General features: G+C 42.5%; 1 protein-coding gene across 1 annotated transcript in view; it reads right to left on the bottom strand.

Moving 5' to 3' along the window:
* sgcz (sarcoglycan zeta) overlaps positions 1 to 22,054 on the bottom strand; it is a 192,481-nt gene that overhangs the window by 39,555 nt on the left and 130,872 nt on the right. The window contains exon 5 of the mRNA XM_078282019.1: positions 19,167 to 19,239. Within this exon, the coding sequence (XP_078138145.1) occupies positions 19,167 to 19,239 (73 nt within the window). The remainder of the gene's footprint in view (positions 1 to 19,166; positions 19,240 to 22,054) is intronic.

The following is a 22,054-nucleotide window of genomic DNA, read 5'->3' on the forward strand; positions in this document are numbered from 1 at the left end:
TATGTTGTACTTATGTAAAGATTAGATGAAACTTTAATGATCCCTGTGGGGAAATCGGGGCGTTCGCGACGGCAAAGAGGGAGGATATAGATAAGAATAGAACGAGTGCCGAAGATAATACAATAAGTAATTACCACAAAAGAACATATCGGGATTAACGCAACAGATAAATAAAAGAAGATAAAGCGTCGTCGCTGACAGATTTGCAGGTTAGAAGCGGACGGGCGAGCGTGCATCGTTAGCCGTGCGCGTTGTCGGGCGTACAGATGGAAGAACATATGTTCGGGAATGAGGTTGCGAATGTCACTCTGCCCTCATAAAAACTGCATAAGTGCCCCTGGGAAAGGCACCTAACCCCACAATTCCACTTTACTGTAGAAAAAAGCACTGCCTCTACTGCATTTTGTGCTGATAATATGAAAAGGCGGGTTGCGCAACATGCACATTTCTCCGTAACAACATCATGTTCTATGCAGTTGGGGATTTTGCTTCCATGATAAACCAAGACATAGGTTACATATACATGTATGTTGCATGTTGCACTAGTTTGGGTTTTTGTGCATTTTGTTTGAGAAGACTCTCTGCCAGGCTTTTGCCATAATCTGCGGCCTATGTAGCAGCAAACCACGCCTCCTCTTTTTTATGATTGGTCAGTCCAGGTCATGTGATTTCCTCTAAAACAAGTTGAACCTTTCTAAACTTTACAAAGCCCTCTGCTCTTTCTAAAGAGAAGCCAGGCGCATTTCTTCTTCCAAAGCAGCCACCAAAGACCAAAGTTTTAAATCTGTTAGGTAACAATGCAAATTCTTTGTAGGGCTATTTGCATTGTCGGCCAGTGTTTTCTTTTTGGCATTTGTGGAGCCCCATATTGGTTGGTTGTACAAATGTTGCACTCGCCCTTCGGGCCAAGTAGTAACAAGTTATATAAATGGGAAAAAGACCAAAGTTTCTAGTCTGTTATGTAAAAATGCAAATACATTTTGTAGGGCATTGTCTGCTCGCTCTTTGCTTTTCGGCATTTGTGCCGCCTCATGTTCGTTGATTGTATAAATTATGCAGTCTCCCTTTGGACCAATCGGTAAATTAGTGAAAAAGCCTCATTGAGGGAGAAGTGTTTTTCAAGACAAGTCAAAATGGTTTCAACATGTACGCCATGTTGAAAATCCAACATGGCGTACATTTATGGTCCTGGAAGGATGGCTGGATAACTCCTTGGGTCAATCAGTGTCATTTTGAAACTGATGGAACTCAGTTGTGAGATGCATCATTCCCTTAAGTTTTGTTGAAATCTGATTGGTAGTGCCAAGGACATTGTGTGTGATATATAGACAGACAAACAAATGAATGAACAAATGAACAGATGGAGACAAAGGGTAAACATTCCACATCGTAATATTGTTTTCCTGAAATATGCAGGCCATGTGTTGAGAACTGAGAATAGTTTTTTTTCCCTCTTATACCAAAGTGGTATAGACAGAGCAACTTACTCTCTCTCTCTCTCTCTCTCTCTCTCTCTCTTTCTCTGCCTCATTGCTTGCCCTCCTACAGTCATCCAATCACTCTTCCTCTCCTTCCTCCTCCCATTCCATCAACTCCTGGCTGGATTCTCGCTGTGCTTTCTCTCTCTCTCTTTCTCTCTCTCTCTCTCTCTCAGCTGGAAACAAACAAACAGAGAAGTCCTGGTGGGGAGAATGTAACACCTCTTTTCCTCTTCCTCTTTTTACTCCCCCCCTCTTCCTTTATTGTCTTTCTCTCTGCTCATTCATTGCCATCTTCCCCATCAATACCCCCCTCCCTCCAACGACTGCTCTCTTTTTCTCACTCCTTCTCTCACTCCCTCTTTCTCACCCATTTTCCTCTTACATAAGTGAAATCACAGCACCACACTGCACAAATATCTATCTTAGCAAGTTATTTAGTGAAGTACTCAGTGTTACAAACGTATGTTTCTTAAAACAAGTCATAAAATCAGGCAATTGGGTGAGATACTATCACTTGTTTCCACTTCAAATCAACTTGCCATTATCTTGATCCTAGTGGAGTGATCTGCCTTATTCTGTCTTGATTCAAGATATTGGCTGGGCGAATGGATAGAAAGGAGATTCCTAGTCCTAGCAATCAATGATACACTAGGGAGTGAACGGTCTATCAATTCCAGTTCTCTGTTTGAAATTTCATCAGTTGGCAGACTTACAGTAGGGTACTGAAGTCAATATAACACCTGGAATATTACTCATAGACTCCCATTCACTTGTAACTTAGGAATAAAGCTTAAAAATGACTGGACAACTATAGTATAAATATAAATGCAAAAATATAAACGCAACACACATTTTTTAAAGATCTTACTCAGTTACAGTTCATATAAGAAAATCATTGAATTGAAAGAAATTCTGGGCAAAGGAAATGTTCGCTAATGGGGATGTAAACAAAGTCGTGCACAACATGTGAGAGAAATAAGGTTTGCGTGGAAAAATGATGGGATACTCATGAAACATGGGACTAAATCTTTACATGTTCCATTCATATTTTTGTTCAGTGTATATCATCACACCAATGACGTAGAGGTAAATTAACATAAATTTGTTCTTTTTGCCTGATATGACCCTATTCTCATATAATTTACCTCACTTTGATACTACTTACTATGTATACTATGAATTTAGGTCATAAAGATTTATGCCAGCCTGAAAAAAGGTGGGTATCGTATTAATCGTATTAATAATCGTATTCTGCATATAAAAAGATGGGTTGACCCTCCACTACATCAGCGGTGCTAAGCATTTCATATAAAGTATATTCATCAAACTACTCACCTATATTTACATTTCATACAGTTTCCATACAGTTGAGTATTGTTACTTTTCCCAGTAATGAGTTGTGTAACAAATTACTATTTCAATTTCAGTAATATTACAGTTACCAATCGAATAAATAATGTGTTACTTTGCAGTTGAGTAATGGGAAACATATTATGTTTTTTAAGTAACAATCCCAATTCTGGTGACAATATAGCTAAACATGTCAGTTTTTAACTTCCTTGCTTTGAATTTCCATCAGGAAGTCAGATGGTGTAATAATAATGTGCAACACAATACAACTGCCTGTTAATGTATGTGTGTTTACATGTAGGCTTGTATGTATGCACGGGGGTGTTTGTATATCTGTGTGTTTGTTTGTTTACATGTGGGTGTGTTTATGTGCTGTTTGGTGTTTTCTAATGTTATTTATCTGCTGTGATTTCAGTGTCTAGCCAAAACAGCCTCTAGCCATTTGTAATAGTCTTTATCCACACTGGAACATTTGGCTCTGTCGCAAAAATCTGATATTAACAGCCGTCTATCTGCACAACCCACACACAGATACACACAACAGCTGAGCGCACACGGGCACGCATACACACTTATGTGCAGATTCACACACACACACGCTGAACAGATGTGTGGCAATATGGAGGGACTGTCTATTTACCTTGTGTTGTTGTTTTCACATATTCCCCCTGAAGATGTGTACAACAGCATCCACACATAAGCAGCAGCTGATAAACCAAGTTAAACAATAACTAACAAAGATAAACAACAATCGACAAAGACAAACAACGCCAGAACAAAGCGGCCCGTTTGCTGAGGCGGCGTTCAAGCGCTTAACTCTTAAACAGCCAAGCAGGCCAGTGGGCTAATAAAATCATACACCCATAAGAAGCAATGGCTTGGGGGAGTAGTCAGTGGCGATTCTAGGACTTTTTAAATGGGATTTTTAATCAACTGTGTGTACTCAAGATTCCGCAAATAAGTTTGAATATGCTCAGAAACAAATTATTAAACAAAATATCACCTGCAGGACAAAGTTTCTATTACTGCAAGGACTCATTTGACTTGTATTGTCCAATGAGTATTTAGGTGGAAAACAGACTAGATTGTGAAATGATTACTTTCACAGAAACATAACATCGACAGAAACATAATTCTTTAAAAGGGTGTCTTGGTCACTTAACACAATGCAATCTTACATTTCAAGCAATTTCAATGCGTCAATCAGAGTTAAACAGCCAATGACGTACAGAGAAATTTGGGGCTACAATATTGGATGAGAATTAATTTTTAAGGCATTTGATAGCAAATTATTGCTGCACTGTTGCTACACCACTGAGGGGAAATTGGAAAAGTCCAATGTTGTATTTTTTTTTTTTTTTTTTTCAGCAGTCCAATTTTGCAGTATATCTGTGACATACTAATTTTTTATTTTGTTACCAAGCCAGTGTCGGCGCTAGAACAAATATCCAGGGGGGGCAAGAGGCTTATAGCAGGGGGGCACCAAATTACTGGCAAGTGGCAACGTAGTTGTGCATAGTGAAACCATTCGGTGGTATGCTCCCCAGGAGAAAATTTTAAGAAAAAAAATAACAAAAATAGTGCATTCTCGTCGCTTTCCTAATAATCTGCACACAATAACAATGTTATTTAGGCCTACACAGGCTTACATAAAAGTTAACTTAAGTAGAAAATGCATTACCATTAGAAGAGGTGAAGGTAATATAATGATAGTGGACGTACTTTGCACTTTATTGATGTGGTGTTAGGTAAGGTAAGTGTTAATAGTAAAGGCAAACTTTCTATCTGTATGTGGGGGGAAACCAATCAGTGGCCACAACATGTTAGCCAATGATAATGATTTCTAGGCCGGACGAAAGGTTCGGCACACAGCGGGGGCGCGGTTTCAGCTGAACTGGGATGGAAATTGTGTATATGCCTTACTATCCAGTTCTTCTATTTACTTCTGTTTATTCCAAACAAACCAGAAACATAAAACACATCTGTGCATCAGAGGATTTTTCCCAGGAAAGACCTACCAGATTCTGGGTGTTTAGAACAGCATATGTAAAAGCTTTCATGAACTGGCTATATCTTGTTAGTTAGTGTTTATGCCATGCTCTACCCATTTTGTTTCAGAATCTGCCCCATACAAGGACAGTCTTCAACTCTTGGCCACTGAGCCACTCCACTGAACAACATTTATGTTGTTTGCTCAAGAACACATCAGTAGTGATAGTTGAAGGATTCAATCCAGCGACCTCATCGTCACAAGCTTGCTTCTCTAGGATTCAGGTTACTTGAGTTCCAGATGTCAATATTCGGGGAAAAAAGTACTGCATCAATTTGTAGAACATGAGAATCCAACACACACACACACAGAGACACACAGAAATGCAGATACATTATGGATCGTTCCCATAACCATGCCCGCTTGTTGTTCGCCTTGCCTTCCCTCCCTGCCCCTGTTCTCAATGATTTCCCTGTGTGTCTAATCAATGAGAGACGGAACAGAGCCGAGCAGGGCTGATTGTCCTTGTTGTACCGAGGAAAAGGAGAGGTTTTACACACATCCAAAATCCAATGGCAGCAGTCAAACAAAAGCAAAAGTTACAGGAGAAAAAGAGGAAAGTCTGTATGCCATTTTAAGACAGTCAACTGTGGTTTTTGTTCCACGGACTGATGATAACTCTGATAAAGGCCGTGTTTGATAAAGAAGTTATTGTCACCGATTCACTGAATCAATGCTGAACTAATTATTCTACTTAAACTCGAAAAAAGGCTTCAGAACAGGTCAAAAAACAATCCTGATATGAAATCGGCTTCATAAGCAGCAGGATAAGAATTCTGATCTACAATCAGCTTCGCAGTACTAGCAGTTCAATAGCACTCTCTGAATTTCTCTAAAGAAAGCACTGCTTGTGGTGATAATAGTTGCGTGAAAAGAATGAAGAGAAGGGGGAGAGGGAAGAGACAAAGGAGGAAAACAAAGCCCGGAGTTTTTCCACCTATAACTCACAATCGATCCGCGCCTCAACTTTTGCCTCAGCTGAGAAGCAGGCATTGTTCAAAAAGCCGCCATGCAAGTGTACTGCTATTCTTTAAGAGATAAACTGTAGCAGCGTCTCCCAAAGGCACAGTTCAAAGAGAATGTGACTCATTCCAAATTTTAATGATTTCCAATTACTTTAACGCGCACCCCAACTTTTTAATCAAAAAACAGCTAAGGGCGGGCTTACTCTATGAGTTTTTTTTGGAGCTAATTAGGTGCTGCTCTTGCCATCCCACACCATTTTCCTCCATCTGGCTGCTCGGAGGAAAACCTGGTAAAATAAACTATGCTCAAAGATTCCCCTACTAACTTTCAAAATCTGTGTGGGAAGTGGGCCTAATTCGAATCAAAATCTTGTTTCTACTAGGCCTTGGAGGTTTGTAACTTCAATTACAACTTGAATTTGGAAAGCACTCCTCTAATAAGGTGAAGTTTGCAGAAAAAGTGCATTGTTGTTTGTATAAAGTGTGACTTTGGGCCATTCCGGTGTCTTCGAGATGAGGAGGGCGCCATATGCTTACAATGTTGTCGGTTTGAATCGGGTTTTCCAGCCTTTGTTGCTTGTCATCCTCTTACTCTCCCATCTTTCTTGTCGCTATCCACTGTCCGCAGTCTAAGGAAGCTGGAATGCCATTTCGTAAACAAGAAAATGAAGTACGAACTGCGATTTGGCGGCGGATTTACATCGAATTAGGTTTTTTGACCTCAACTTTATCTGTTTGGAAACTTAGAGTTGAGTGAACTCATTGGATGTGTCAGGAAATGGAGGCCACAGGGTGAATCATTTACCCATTCTCTACCTCATAGACTCTTAAAATTTTACAGTCTGTAATTTAGTTAAATTAGAAGCACCCTCTAGGACCCAGGGCCATTAAGACATATTAGTGCTCTTGTCATTTAGGGACCTAGTACAAAAAGGAGCCTTTGGGTCCCGACATAGTATTAGAAAACCACTGCTCTACACCCCATGCCCCCTTGGCTCTCCTTTGGGCGTAAAGCTCTCTAAAATGTAGCTTACATAGAGGGATAGAATGAAGGAGACGATGGAGATAGACGGAAAAAAGGCAGAATGAGAGCACGACTCTGTCTCTATGCTTCAACCTAGAATGGGAAGTCAGTCTTTCACTTGCTGGGATGGAGAGATGAATGATAGAGACAAGGACAGAAGACGATTCCCCTCATTTTGTTTAGAGGACGGCAAGGACGGAATGAAGGACAGAAAACAAATCAACAGTTCCCTGCGCCCAAGCCACTTTCAGGGGTTGACATCCGCAATGGATCTCCCCCATTTAACCTCGATGGAGAGATGAGGGATGGAGGGATGAAGGGAGAGGCAGAAAGAGTGGAAGAGAGTTAGAGAAAGACAAGCAAGTGGAAAACAAATCCACCGTTGTGCACTTGAGTCTGTTAGGGTTTGATCTCCCCAGGCGATGCTCCTTGAACACGCGCGGGTGGAGCGAGAAAAAAAGGTAACAGAGGACATTCAGATTTTTCCACAATAAAAACCAGGAAAGTTTGCTAAGAACACATTCTCATTAACAGTAACAGCCTGAGGGAATAGTTGTTAGAGAGAAGGGAGGGTTGCACACATACACAGTTCTGTGCTTTGCTTACAAAATGGAGGCAGTTGGGGGGTTTACTGTCTGGCTCAACAACCTTTCCAGTTGGTGAGGGACATGAGATGCACTTCTCACTCCACAGAGATTTTCCCAGTCAGTGCTGGGATTTGATCTATGGAAATGGTTGTCAGGGTCACTGGGACAAAATCAAAATCATCATCATCATGTTTGAGAACTCCTGATCTAGGGAACTTATGGTCGATTTCCCTAGATCAGGAGTTCTTGAACATTTTCATCGAGGGAACTTGACCCTAAGTTCCCTAGATCAGGAGTGTTTGAACGTTTTCATCTAGGGAACTTGACCCTAAGTTCCCTAGATCAGGAGTGTTTGAACATTTTCATCTAGGGAACTTGACCGTAAGTTCCCTAGATCAGGAGTGTTTGAACGTTTTCATGTCACAGATTTGCAAGTCCACTTCTCTAACTGTTAGACTACATTGCATCTGCCCTTTTATAAAGAAAGAAAAAATCCTTTCCCATGCCCTTGAGTCTGTTACAGCTCAGAGTTCCTATGCAAGACCTCTTTAACTTTCTTGGATGGAGGGATAGAGAGATAGAAATAGAGAGAGAGATAGAAGGGAGGGGCGCAGAGCACAAATCCCTCTCCGATGCCCTTGCCTCTGTTAGGGCTAGCTCTCCCCAGGGAGCCTCCCCATGACCCCGGGACTTGGGAAGAGGAGAACAAGCACAGAGGGAAGGATAAAAGGATGAAAGAGTGGATAGAAATGGAGGGATATTGACTGTGTGGCAGCCTGTTTCTGTCTGCTGTGGAGCCAAGCGTCGGATGAAGTCGGAGACCTGAGGTAACCCAACGTCAGCTAGCTGTCAGCCCATTGATGTCGCTGTCTGACACTCTCCAAACTTTTGGTATTCTGCAGTCAGTTAACTGCTGATTGATTGATTGATTAATGTCTCTCTGTCTGTCTCTGTCTCTGTTTCTCACTCACCGGGCAGTTCCCCCTCTCTCTACTTGGTGAGTTAGCATAGGATAAGGTGTGACAAAACGTCAGTGATCCCCGTGGTGAAATTCGGTCGCTGCAGCAGCAAACAGTAATAGGATACAGCAGAGAAACATAGAATGTAAAAAGGGAGTATACACATGAATATAGCAAATGGGGGATTATATAAGCATACACAAACAATAACTTCAATAGGGCTGCAACTAACGATTATTTTCATTGTCGATTAATCTGTCGATTATTTTCTCGATTAATTGATTAGTTGTTTGGTCTATAAAATGTCAGAAAATGGTGAAAAATGTCGATCAGTGTTTCCCAAAGCCCAAGATGACGTCCTCAAACGTCTTGTTTTGTCCACAACCCAAAGATATTCAGTTTACTGTCATAGAGGAGTAAAGAAACCAGAAAATATTCACATTTAAGAAGCTGGAATCAGAGAATTTTGACTTATTTTTCTTAAAAAATTACTCAAACCGATTAATCGATTATCAAAATAGTTGGTGATTAATTTAATAGTTGACAACTAATCGATTAATCGATTAATCGTTGCAGCTCTAAACTTCAACATGTTAAAGTAATAAACCACAACATTTTCCTTAGCGGGTGCTAAAACCTTGTTTTCTGATCTACTAAGCCAGCGCACAGGGCATTTGCGCCTGAAATCATGGGTTGATCTGTGTGCGGCGTTTTTTGCGGTTTGGTCTAATTACATATGCATTTGTGGGTGTTCCAAGGCTGAGGCGCAAAATAAAGGGAGGTATTTATGGAAACTGGCAGTGGTCATGATTTATGAAGAGGCGGTAGCTGTTAATACCTGCTGATTGCGCACAGAATTTAAGACCTAGGCAAAGCATGTCTTATCATTTTGCGCATAGGATAGCTCTGCTGAAACTGTCTCTGGAACCGGCTCTGAGATCAAAGTGATACAGTCATCTACACAGCATAACATGCAGTCATTACATCACAGGGTTTAAACGAGTATGCTGACTTGAAAATGTACAATGTAAGCCTCATTGACAGCATAGCAGAATGCGCACTCAATATTCAGACTATTACCTAAATATACAATAAGGAAAAGTCGCAGGCTCTTCTCTGGATTTGCTGACACTTATTATGAACAATGTCTCTGCAACATTGCCTTAATGAAAACAACGCAGCTAAAACATGTGTATGTAATAACTGTCACGACAGTGGACAGGTGTGTGCGGCTTCTCCAGCTATATGTAACTGTACCTTCACCAGGTCTCCATCCCTCCCACACTGGCATCTGCGTCTCAGTCAGGCTCTCCTGCTGCTCCTCCAAGGGAGTTCAGGCTCCTCTTTGGCTTTATTTGTGGTCAGCATTTTGGTTCACCTCCTCATATCATACCAGCGCTTTTTACCTCCACTAAATCACGCTTGTGGTGCCCAACTGCATGCACTTTATGTCGTTCCAGAGTGACTTTTTACACGCTGGTAAAACATCTCTTCTCTGCAGCTCTTTGGGGTTTTCTCTGCCACCAACACTTCCAGCTCCACTGGAGAGACATTTGCGCTCCTTTTGCCCATCATTATGTTGCCGCTAATGGGCTATTGTGCGCATTACTTGGCACTTATATTAGGGCAGTCGCAATTCTAATTAATTATCTGCGCCTCTGCTCAATTGCGTGCCCTACTTTAGTAAATACCTTGCGCTGGCGGCACCAATTGCACCCGCAATTGCTTTTGCGCTGCGCCGGGAATTGCGACATGTTAATAGATCTGGGCCCTGGAGTCGGTAGCTCTTTCCCAGGAAAAACTTCTGGTGGAAGTGATGCATTTTACATTTAAACTGGGTACTTAGCTGAACAGACAAAGAAAAGAGCGCCGCCTACAGAAACTCAAACTTCATCAACAGAAAATCCAACGAAGGAGACATCACAGTACTGGACACACTGTTTGATTGACTTGTGATCTCTGGGAAGACCAGTGCAAAAACAGCTGCCTGACTATCTGTCTAGCTTTCCATCCTTCCATTTGTCTGTTTTTGCTATCCTGCAGTGAGTTAACTATTGGTTGATTGAAGTCTTTATCTTTGCCTCTATCTCTGTCTAAACTTTTGGCATCCTGCAGTCAGTGTTTATCGAATGATTTCAGGGCACAGGACTGTCTCCCTCTGTCAACATCTCCTCTATCACTCTCTGCATAGACTTAGTTCTCTCACTCTCTCTCTCCCTCTAGCTTTCTCTCTCTGGCAAACACACACACACACACAGATACACATTTTCTTTGGTCTATTTCTGTTTGATAATCTCTCTCTTTTTCTTTCCTCCCCCCCTCTGTCTGTCTTCCATGATGGGTGGCCTTATTCAGGTGTTAAAGTTGTTTTACTTCATCCCCTGAGGTAGGGGACAGATGGGGACAAATAAGCGACGCTCATCCAAACAATAAGTAATTATCCACTTATAAAAGGCCATATCCAAGCTAAAGGCCCTGGGCAAATCAGAGCGTGGGGTATGACAGATGCCTTGATAATTGTCAAAAGGGATGGAGGGGCAGTGGGATGAAAAATAGATGAAACAACAGAGGATAAATGAGGATAGCAAACATGTGGTATGTAGCACTAGATGAAAAAACAAACAAAAAAAACGTATATGTGAAATTGATTGAATACTGTCTGTGTCCTGCTGAAATCCTGATTCCTAATTGACCCCTGAAACAGAGGTGTTTCCAGCAGATGAGAGTTTAACTCCGTAATAAGTAAGAAATAAGTATCAGAGTGAAGGAAGGGTGGCAGGTGTGAAGGAAAAAAAGAGAGAGAGAGTTGGACAGAGAGAAAGAGTTGAGGAACAAGGAGGAGGAGAAGACACACGGGACCAATAGCAATAAGGGTCTATGCTCTGTGTGGAGCAGACTATAAATTTTGAAGCAAGCCTGAAGTCAGAACCTCAAATCGCAGAGGAGCACCCACACACACACATACACACAAGGACATGGAAACACACACAATTAAAAGTTAGGCAGCACTTCAAAGGTAACAGACAAAGTAAAGTTTGAACATTGACTTAAGAGTCTGTTCTGTCATCTTTGTGTGTGTTTGTAACTTGATTTGTGCTTGATTAAGTCAAAATGGACCAAAAGTTTCCTCTTCAATACAAGGTCAATACAAGGATGTTTGTATTGTGGACTGACACTGACAGGTTGCCATCTTCTGTGTCCTATAGGAAACATGCCTGTACAATTTTGCCTTTTTTTAAACTGTAATTGACCACTCACATTGACGCCCTCACATGTGGAAAATCTTTCAAATCCCTAAGGCTCTGTTCCTTTTTTTTTTGTAGAAGTGCTGCCTCAACTGCATGTTGTGCTGATAATGAAAAGCAGGTTTGTTATCATAGTGACTGGCTGCAGTCGCTGCCACTATCAGCACACTGTACCCAGCTACGACTCTCAGACATTTAGAAACTCCCACAACACAGCCAATGTGCTCCCATCAGAGTAGCAACCACTACCAACTTTCCTACCGCTGCTTTCTACATTTTCATTTTTGTTGTTGTTGTTGTTGTTGTTGTCAGCTGCCTGCGTTTCGTCAAACCCCACTTCTCTTTTCCTTGTGATTAGTCGGTCACTGTCATGAATGCCTCTCTAAAAAGTTGAACATTTCTCTCCGCTCTGCTTAAAAAGACGCCAGGCACAGCACTTTTTCCAAAAGCGGCCGCTTTCCGTCTGCCTCGCGGCCGCTCCCCATCCACTTTTAAGTAGAAAAGCAGTTTGAAAAAAAAAAAACAGCAGAATAGTGTGAACACGGCTTACAGTGGCGATCACACCAGAGGCTTTGAAAACGCGAGGCATAGCGTTCCTGGAGTGTTGTCTGGAAAGCAGGCTACAGAGCATTTTGTTTCTACGTTACCATAACATAACCCAGTTATAGCACAGTGTGTTGTGTATTCATGTCTCTTCAGCTTCAGTCACAAACACTATAAGGCTCCGGAGACATTTGCATCCATAAAAACAATAGAAATCTTTACTGTATCCACTCTGGTCTATGTGATTGGTACGCAATGCTGGGGATACACTACACGACTTTAAGCCTGATTATAGCCATGATTTGGCCTTAATGACTGTTTTTCAAAATCGGACCAAGTCAGCACTAGTTTGGTGTTGACTTGGTCTGTCAAACAGATGATCTTGTAGAATGTGAGGGTTCAGGACTCTAATCTCACCACATTATTTCAAGCATGTTTGATTTTGACTAAAATCTGGTAGTAAATCTGGAAGTCTTGACGTCCTCCTGTAGTGTGAGCTAGTTAACAATTCAAACTTTTGTAGAAGCACGAGACCTTGTGTTTTCATGAGTTTGTGGGGTTGCATGGCATTAGGACTGGAGTAGTGTTTGATCCTTTACCTCGTCAAGTGTGTGTTCCCCAAATTTAACTGCTTGTCAAGTGTGTGTTCCCCAAATTCAACTGGTCACCAAGTGTGTGTTCCCCAAATCCAACTGGTCATCAAGTGTGTGTTCCAAATCCAACTGGTCACCAAGTGTGTGTTCCCCAAATCCAACTGGTCATCAAGTGTGTGTTCCAAATCCAACTGGTCACCAAGTGTGTGTTCCCCAAATCCAACTGGTCACCAAGTGTGTGTTCCCCAAATCCAACTGGTTATGAAGTGTGTTTTCCAAATCCAACTGGTCTTCAAGTGTGTGTTTTCCAAATCTGACTGGTCATCAAGTGCGTGTTCCTCATATCCAACTGGTCAAGTGTGTGTTCCCCAAATCCAAGAGGTCATCAAGTGTGTTCCCAAAATCCAGCTGGTCCTCAAGTGTGTGTTCCCCAAATCTGACTGGTCGTCAAGTGTGTGTTCCCCAAATCTGACTGGTCGTCAAGTGTGTGTTCCCCAAATCTGACTGGTCCTCAAGTGTGTGTTCCCCAAATCTAACTGGTCGTCAAGTGTGTGTTCCCCAAATCTGACTGGTCGTCAAGTGTGTGTTCCCCAAATTTAACTGGTCGTCAAGTGTGTGTTCCCCAAATCTGACTGGTCGTCAAGTGTGTGTTCCCCAAATCTGACTGGTCCTCAAGTGTGTGTTCCCCAAATCCAAGAGGTCATCAAGTGTGTTCCCAAAATCCAGCTGGTCCTCAAGTGTGTGTTCCCCAAATCTAACTGGTCGTCAAGTGTGTGTTCCCCAAATCTGACTGGTCGTCAAGTGTGTGTTCCCCAAATTTAACTGGTCGTCAAGTGTGTGTTCCCCAAATCTGACTGGTCGTCAAGTGTGTGTTCCCCAAATCTGACTGGTCCTCAAGTGTGTGTTCCCCAAATCTAACTGGTCGTCAAGTGTGTGTTCCCCAAATCTGACTGGTCGTCAAGTGTGTGTTCCCCAAATTTAACTGGTCGTCAAGTGTGTGTTCCCCAAATCTGACTGGTCGTCAAGTGTGTGTTGCCTAAATCCAACTGGTCATCAAGTGTGTGTTCCCCAAATCCAAGAGGTCATCAAGTGTGTTCCCAAAATCCAGCTGGTCCTCAAGTGTGTGTTCCCCAAATCTAACTGGTCGTCAAGTGTGTGTTCCCCAAATCTGACTGGTCGTCAAGTGTGTGTTGCCTAAATCCAACTGGTCATCAAGTGTGTGTTCCAAATCCAGCTGGTCCTCAAGTGTGTGTTCCCCAAATCTAACTGGTCGTCAAGTGTGTGTTCCCCAAATCTGACTGGTCGTCAAGTGTGTGTTGCCTAAATCCAACTGGTCGTCAAGTGTGTGTTCCAAATCCAGCTGGTTATCAAGTGTGCAATCCTCAAATCCATCTGGTCTCAAGTGTGTGATCCCCAAGTATAACTTGTCGTAAAGTGTGTGATCCTTTTCTCCAGTCTTTTCACAGTCTGTTAAATCGTGTAGTGTGGCCCCAGTATAAGAGCAAGCCAAACCACTTATAACACACAAGGCATAACAGTAAAATGTCAGAAATGCATACATCAGCAGAAGTTATATAGCCCAGTACTACAGTGTGCAGGATGCAAAGTGACTCATCTTTCTGGATAGGAAGTTTTTGACCTGTACTCTGCAATGTAGACTTTGATAATTACAAGTGTATGCCATCTATCTCTCTCCATCTCTCTCTCCATCTCTCTCTCTCTCAAACTGTAAGATAGATCATTAGCTTTAAATGGACTCGATCCGCTCATTACATGTTCCATTTACCTTCACTGCATAACGCTCCACTTTTCATAACGAGACCGAAAAAGAGAGGGAGGAAGGGACAGGGAGGAAGGGATGCACGTGCGGAAAGATAGAGAAACGGAGTGGCGAAAAGTGTGCGAGTGTGAAAGAGAGAATCAACAAGCAACGAAAGAGAGGGGGAGGAGGCGGGGAGATGAGGGCGAAGATATGACGAGAAAGAGAGAGACAGAAAGATAGAAAATAGAAAGTCTCCAATCAAAAGTGATTAAAATCTAGCATTAAAAACAAACAAACAGAAAAAGAATAAATGAATTAAGAATAGAGGACTTGTACTTTTTAATTGGTGTTGATTCCGTCCCCACTTGCAGCGTGAAATATCTATTCTTATTGAATGCACCTCAAAAAAAAAAATCATCATTAAAATGAATCTGCTTCACTCCTTTGTTTCTTTCCCTGCCATTTAACAGCTAATGAGCGACAACGGAGAAGGGGAAATATTTGAAGCATGTAATCGTCTTTTTTTTGTCAGTGTTATTTTTTTATTACTTTCATTAACCCTGCAATAGATGATGCAGTGGAGAGGTCGCTGGCGTGTGTGTGTGTGTGTGTGTGTGTGTGTGTGTGTGTGTGTCTGCGGATGCGGATGTGTGGGTTTCACTTCATGCGTATTCTGTGTCACTTCATGCATGCTCCATATGTGTTCATGTGTGTGTTACACTGTATGAATGCTGTGTGGGTTTCATGCATACTATATGTGCCATCACATGCAAATTTCATATTTTCGTGTGTGTGTGTGTGTGTGTGTGTGTGTGTGTGTGTGTGTGTGAATGAGAGAGAAAGAGAGAGAGACCAATGTGGTGTGTTTTTGATTCTTGTTTTATTGAATGTATTTTGTATTGTTGAACTGTTATGACTATTGATAGTCATTATATGATGGAGTGCTAACCCAGCACACACACACTCACACACACACACACACACACACGCACACACACTCTGTACCTTCATGCTTTGGCAACATTGTTTGTAAACTTTCATGCCAATAAAGCAAATTTAATTGAATTGAATTGAATTGAGAGCGAAAGAGAGGGAGAGAGAGAGAGATGTGGGTTTCACTTCATGCATGCTATATGTATCACTATATGCTGCACTATATGTTTTGTGTGTTTGCTAGCATGTGTTCACTGTATGAATACTGTGTCTGTGTGTGTGTGTGTGTGTGTGTGTGTGACGCATATGTGTGTGGGTATCACCTCATGCATGCTATACGTTTCACTCCATGCAGGGGTTGTGTGTGTTTCAATGCATGTTTCACTGCATGAATGCTGTGTGTGTGTGTGTGTGTGTGTATGTATGTGTGTGTGTGTGTGTGTGTGTGTGTGTGTGTGTGTGTGTTTCAGTGAATGTACTGTGTGTATTGCATTGTGTGTGTCAATGCATATACTGTATGTTGTGTGTGTATGTGCATGTATGTGTGGGTTTCACTTCATGCATGCTATGTGTCAGTACCTTCATGTTTTGTGATTTTAACTGTGTTTTTGAATGTGTTTCATTGCATGCGTGTGTGCGTATGTATTATGTGTCAATGGATGTATTTTGTGAGCATGCAAGCGTGTGTGTGTAATATTTGCTTTCTATTTCCATATATCCATGTTGTCAAGTGGTGACGGCGCACTTTGTGATGACTGTGAGGACGATGACGAGGTCAAGTCGGGTCACATTGATTTATCGAGTTCTTTTTAACAACATGAATTTGTCAAGAATGGCTTTACAGAGCAGCTAGCGACACAAAGCCAGGTGAAACCGATGGAAAAAACAACTGGATCCCACATGTTAGGAGTTGCTCCGCTGGATCACATAACACCAGCCAGGCAATCCGAGGCTTCCCTCCCTCTTTCTCCACCTTAGGCCTTCGCCACAGGCTTCATCGCCTTGCTTATCCGCACTGACCCGTCCGCTGACCCAATGTTCTCGCTCTCTCCCTCCTCTTTCCGTCTTCCCATCCTCACTCCTACACCTCCCTCTGTCCCTTCTGTCTCTTCTCTTCACCTCATCCAACCCCTCTCCTTCCTCTCTTTCCACCTACTCATCACCACCTCCTCCCTCTCTCCTCCCCTTTGGTCCCCTAGCCATGCATGGGGTCTTACTGCCTCTTCTACTTCTACCCTCTATCCGCCCACCTCACACCTCCGTCTCCGGACGTTTATATCTCTCTCAGTTTCCGAGCCTTGTTTCTTTGCCATTTTGTCGGCCCGTTATCGGATCGATTCTGACCCTTCACCGACCAAACTATATATATATTTTCCCCGACATTCACACAGAAAAACATTTGCGGCGGCGTGAATGCGTGCAAAGCCGGCGGAAAGGAGCTGAACGGAGCGCGAGCGAGAACGTAACGTTGCTCCGGGCGGCGCAAATTGAGGCAAAGGGCCGCTCGGTCAAGTAGAAATTCAGCTTCAACTTGAGCGAGAAATTCAGCCGACGCAGTCAAGCGGAAAGAATATCAGCCCAAGTGGAACTCTATCCAGGCGTCTGTAAATTTCTCCTCCCACCCAGTATTTGCAGCAGGAAAAATGTCCCCTGGGTATTTGGGAGCGATAGCACTGACCAGTGACTTCCGACCCAAAGAGTTTAGAGAAGCGAGATTCCCCAAAGACGTCATTGGCAGTGCTGCTGCCAAGCCTGGTGCGAATTAAAATGCAGAAGGATAGAATAGAAAGTATTCTAGAATACTAGAAGTATTTCAAGTATCTACAAAGTAATCTGCAACCAAAACCATGATTGATTTCCAAGTCAATCAGCCTAAAATCGTACACAACACGGAATTCCTTGCGTCCGTATGTCCAGTTCCTCGCATTTTCACATTGCGCATATTTTTTTGGTGTATTTTTCCATCCATTTTCTTTGTCTCAGCATGTGCTACTGCTGCCATTCTGCACACCCCGAATACATCAATATATTTTTCATAATTTTTTTTCCCATTATCTCCTGTGCTGCAACGACCCAATTTCGCTACCGTGCCGTTTCCCCAATCCTATCCTCAAGTCCTCCCTGTCCCTGCACGTTTTTGTTCCAGACTTGATCCAATTAAGGGCTTAATGCTGATTGGTGGAGCGCTAGAGACAGATCTACCTGGACAGAGCTGTAGCACGGAAGTGTGTTGCCCGTTAATTGGATCAGGTTGCGCAAGTAGTAGAGCTGGAACAAAAAACTTCAGGAGGGGTACTTGAGGACTGGACTGCGAAACACGACAGGAGTTTCATCTAATCCAATCTCTGCCCCCCCTACCCCACCTTCCCTTCCATCCCTTCTGTTCTCTCCCTCCCCTACACCCCCCCCTTTCTCTACTTTCTACTTTTCTTTTTTTTTGTCTTCTAGTCACAAGGTGTTTCCTTTTCTCTCCCACTGTCCAGTCAATTATACCTCTCCCTCCCTCCGTTTCCCCCTGTAGACCTCAACCACAGGATCCCTTTCCTTGCCCCCAGTACCGTACTGTATCACTTCATCCCTTCTCACCCGCTCTCCCTCTCTCTCTCTCTCTCTCTCTCTTCCCTCTCTCTCCGTCTATGTCTCTCACCCTCCCTGGCCTGTGGCCACTAGGTCGGTCTTTTCAGCTAATCCTCTCTGACAATACCCAAATGAAGCTGACACATTAGCATTAAGGGCACTTCATAGGCCACTGGAAGACACCCAACACACACACACACACACACACACACACACACACACACACACACACACACACACACACATCTGCAGGGGGTTAGGAGTAGAGGATACACACACACACACTCATACACACACTAGAGAGCAGATGCACACAGTCATATGTAATAAGAGAGAGTGCACATGCACAAAGAAGAGAGCATCTATGCACATATACACCTATACACACACATGTCTAGATTTCCATACACAGCAGAGAGCATACACTCACTCACATGCGCACACCCACAGACACACACACACACACACACACTAGTTGGTGTGACCCATCCTAATTCAGTGATCCAGTAGTCTGGACAGTTATTTGTTTGAAGTAGCAATAGGTTAGAATAAGTACAGCTGGCCTGCTTCATCCATCACACATTGATTGTTTAGTGTCGATGGGGAGCCGCCCTCGGTCACAGTGTGACCCTGAAACATTACCCACCATCACACACACTCACACCCACACACACATATGCACTGATTTATGACCTCCAGTCTGTTATCATGATCAGTCAAACTTCCACCAGTATAAACACAAAATCAATTCTATTTTCAGAAAAGCAGCAATTTACATTTTTGTTTTTTTTGTTTTAAGACCCTATCCTCAGTTAACTTTCATCAGTTTGATACTACTTACTAAAATGTATACTACGCATTTCTGTCATAAAGATTTATGTCAGGCTAAAAAGGTGGTAAACTACTCTAAGGACAAACTGACTTTAGGTGGGTTCACCCTCTGTTACATCCCTGCACTTATGTACAAATCCATGAATCAGTGGAAGACCCCCCTTGGTCAAAGTCTAACCCTTATACAATCTAGTTCCATATACATGCATAGAGTATACACATCCATACACACACACACACTCATTCAAATAATTTGAATGACTTACTTTAGGTCCTGGAAGGGTTCTGCCCTGACATGCGACGTCTCTACAGAATGACCGAACACCACGCCTTCGTTCCCTGGAGAGAGGGAGAGAAAGGATGAAAAGAAGGGAGAAAAAAAAGAAGAAGAAAACATTGGAGACATTGTGAAAGGCAGCACAATATCACAGCATCATATCTTGGTTGCAGCCATCGCGGCCACTTAAAATGCATAACACAGTGCTCCGACATGGTGCAGTGTTTAACCCCCTGCGTCCGCCAGGCGCCTCTGTTTTAGCCTGTAGCGCTGAACAGATGCTGGGGGGGGGTGAGCGCTGGTCGTGGCTCCTGCTGAGACTATAGGAGACCTGTTGGAAGCTCAGCACTATTTTGCTGAAAGTTTAAAGCCGCACTAGGCAACTTCGTACACTGGTGCCCCAAATGACAGCGAGAGGCAACCGTTTGAAGAATTTGACTTTGAATTTGCTCAGAAATCATGCAAATTGACATCAGTAAACTGCACACACCACGATCGTGTTTACCAACCCCGCCGGTCTGTGATGCTTTATACCAAAGATACCAAAAGGACGAGAGAGGAAAAGATCTAATGTTGGTGAGCTGCTGTTTAGGGTTAGTCCATACCAGACACCACAATTTCATTTGGGGACAATGGGGCGAATCTACGGCATCTCACTTCGCGACAATGGGACGCTCTTCTCTGTTGCGCCCCCACTTTGTGATTTCGGCTGAAATCTTTCCTAGTGCGGCCTTAAATGTTTGTAACCTTTAGCGCTTGCAACTCCAAAAACATGCCAAGCCCTCAGTGCTGTTAGGAACTCGCAACAGCAAATCCTTTTCACTGAAAACGGCAAGAAAAAGAAGCCGGAGCTGGACAGGGTCCTGAGGGTCAAGAGGTTACTTTTGGACACACAGTCTTAGACCTGCCTCTGGAACCATGTGTACCTTCTGCAGGCTTTGGGCCAAATCTAACCAGAGCCTTCGTTTTTTTGTCTCTCCAAGCCAGTAACCCTCTCAGTTAAAAAACCCCAAAAAACATTCATATTACATTTACATTTTTGGTATTTGGTTGACACTCTTCTCCAGAGAAACTTGCAATGAGTACAACAGTAGAATAAGCTTAAATTAAAATAACCAAAATTACTTAGGGCCTTAGTACCCTTATTTTTGTATACTTTATTATCCCCATGGATTTATCCTCTGCATTTGACCCATCCTATACACACACTAGGAGCAGTGGGCAGCCGCAGTACAGCCAACAGTATTAACCCTAACATACATGTCTTTCATGGTGGGAGGAAACCCACACAAGCACGGGGAGAACATGCAAACTCCACACAGAAAGGACCTAGGACGGACCGGGGTTCGAACCCAGGACCTTCTTGCTGTGAGGCAACAGTGCTAACCACTGAGCCACCGTGCCGTCCATCACAATGTTCTTGTGACCATAGAGAGATAATGCAGGAATGATGTGCTATGAAAACAAATAGTGGAGTAGAGTAAGAACTACGGAGAGAGACAGAAGGGATTTATTTTAATTACAGTGAGTAGAAAGGGGATATCATTCACTACTAGTAGTGGACTGCCTATTCTTTGTTTAAAAATGCATTACAGTTTCCAGTGCAGTGATTTCAATGCAGTCAGGAAAAGTTTTATGTTGCTTTCTAACACAGTGAGCATCATTTTTTTTTTATTATTATTATTATTTTGTTTTTCAGTTTTTGATACAAAGCCTGTAGGACTGAGACGGAGTGAGAGCTGGACCTTCCGTATGATTGTGCCAATATTCTTCTTCGGCACCCAGCAACAATGGAGGCACAGAGATTTTAGCTAGTTTGGCAAGTAGCTGGCTGGCTATTTTCTGACAGACTATGGGACACCTGATTAACTGTATACTGTCAACCAATCACAGCATTCATTAAAACCTGGGTGAAGGTGACATCATTTACACCAGGAAGTAGATTGGAATTCAAAATCAAAATTTGATTCTGTCGACAACCAAAGGGAGAGTTTTTCAAAGGGCGTTAGTCATTTTTCCACAATGCTGACAGTTATAGTAATTTGGGTAACTTTACATTAAGAGGTCCTTTGTTAAATTATACCATGAAATTGAGAAATGCCATTCTCATTGCACTGGACCTTTTAAGAATTTGTTTCAGATTTCTGTTTCTCAGAGCGGTGCTAGGGCAGAATACATCACTAATTCATCATATGGAGTGAGAAACACATCAAATCTCGATCCATCTCAACAACTTCTTCCATATCTGATGCTCCCCCCCTCCCCCCTTCTACATCAGGGATGTAATGGCAGGTTTCAGTTTTGTCTCAGAACTCAGTTTTGTCCTTTTTTCCTTTTTCCTGAAATAGGACTTAGCCACCTTTGTAAGATGATACGAATCTTTGATATGAACTCAGTATACAATACGGTATTGCATGAATATATTGTTCAAGAAAATAATCCATAAATGAATATTGTTCATGTTGGTGGTCGATTGCCTTGTGGTGATCACACAATTGGATTGATATTGATATATAATATATTGATTGATATATAATTCATAGTCCTCCAGAACCTTTTAACTTACCTTTTAATTGAATTTAGTTTTTATTTATTCCCTTTTGGTCTATTTTTTATTTATGTAAATTATAATTAGCATCCCTGACCGACACTCCAATAAAACTATAGCAGTCAGTCCGTACTGTTGATCGACAGTGGAGGACGGGGTAAGTGTGGACCAAGGTCATGTTGTTTTCCCTGTGGGCAGACAAAGAGAGAATGCCTCTAGGGAGAGTTAGCCTCTAATGATCATAGTCCTTTCATCTGTTCGTCTTTCCTTTTCTGTCTTTCATGCTCTCTCCACCGTCTGCTCCTCTTTCACACACACATAGAAACACA

Source organism: Centroberyx gerrardi, chromosome 3, assembly GCF_048128805.1.
Source record: "Centroberyx gerrardi isolate f3 chromosome 3, fCenGer3.hap1.cur.20231027, whole genome shotgun sequence".
Classification (NCBI taxonomy): domain Eukaryota; kingdom Metazoa; phylum Chordata; class Actinopteri; order Beryciformes; family Berycidae; genus Centroberyx; species Centroberyx gerrardi.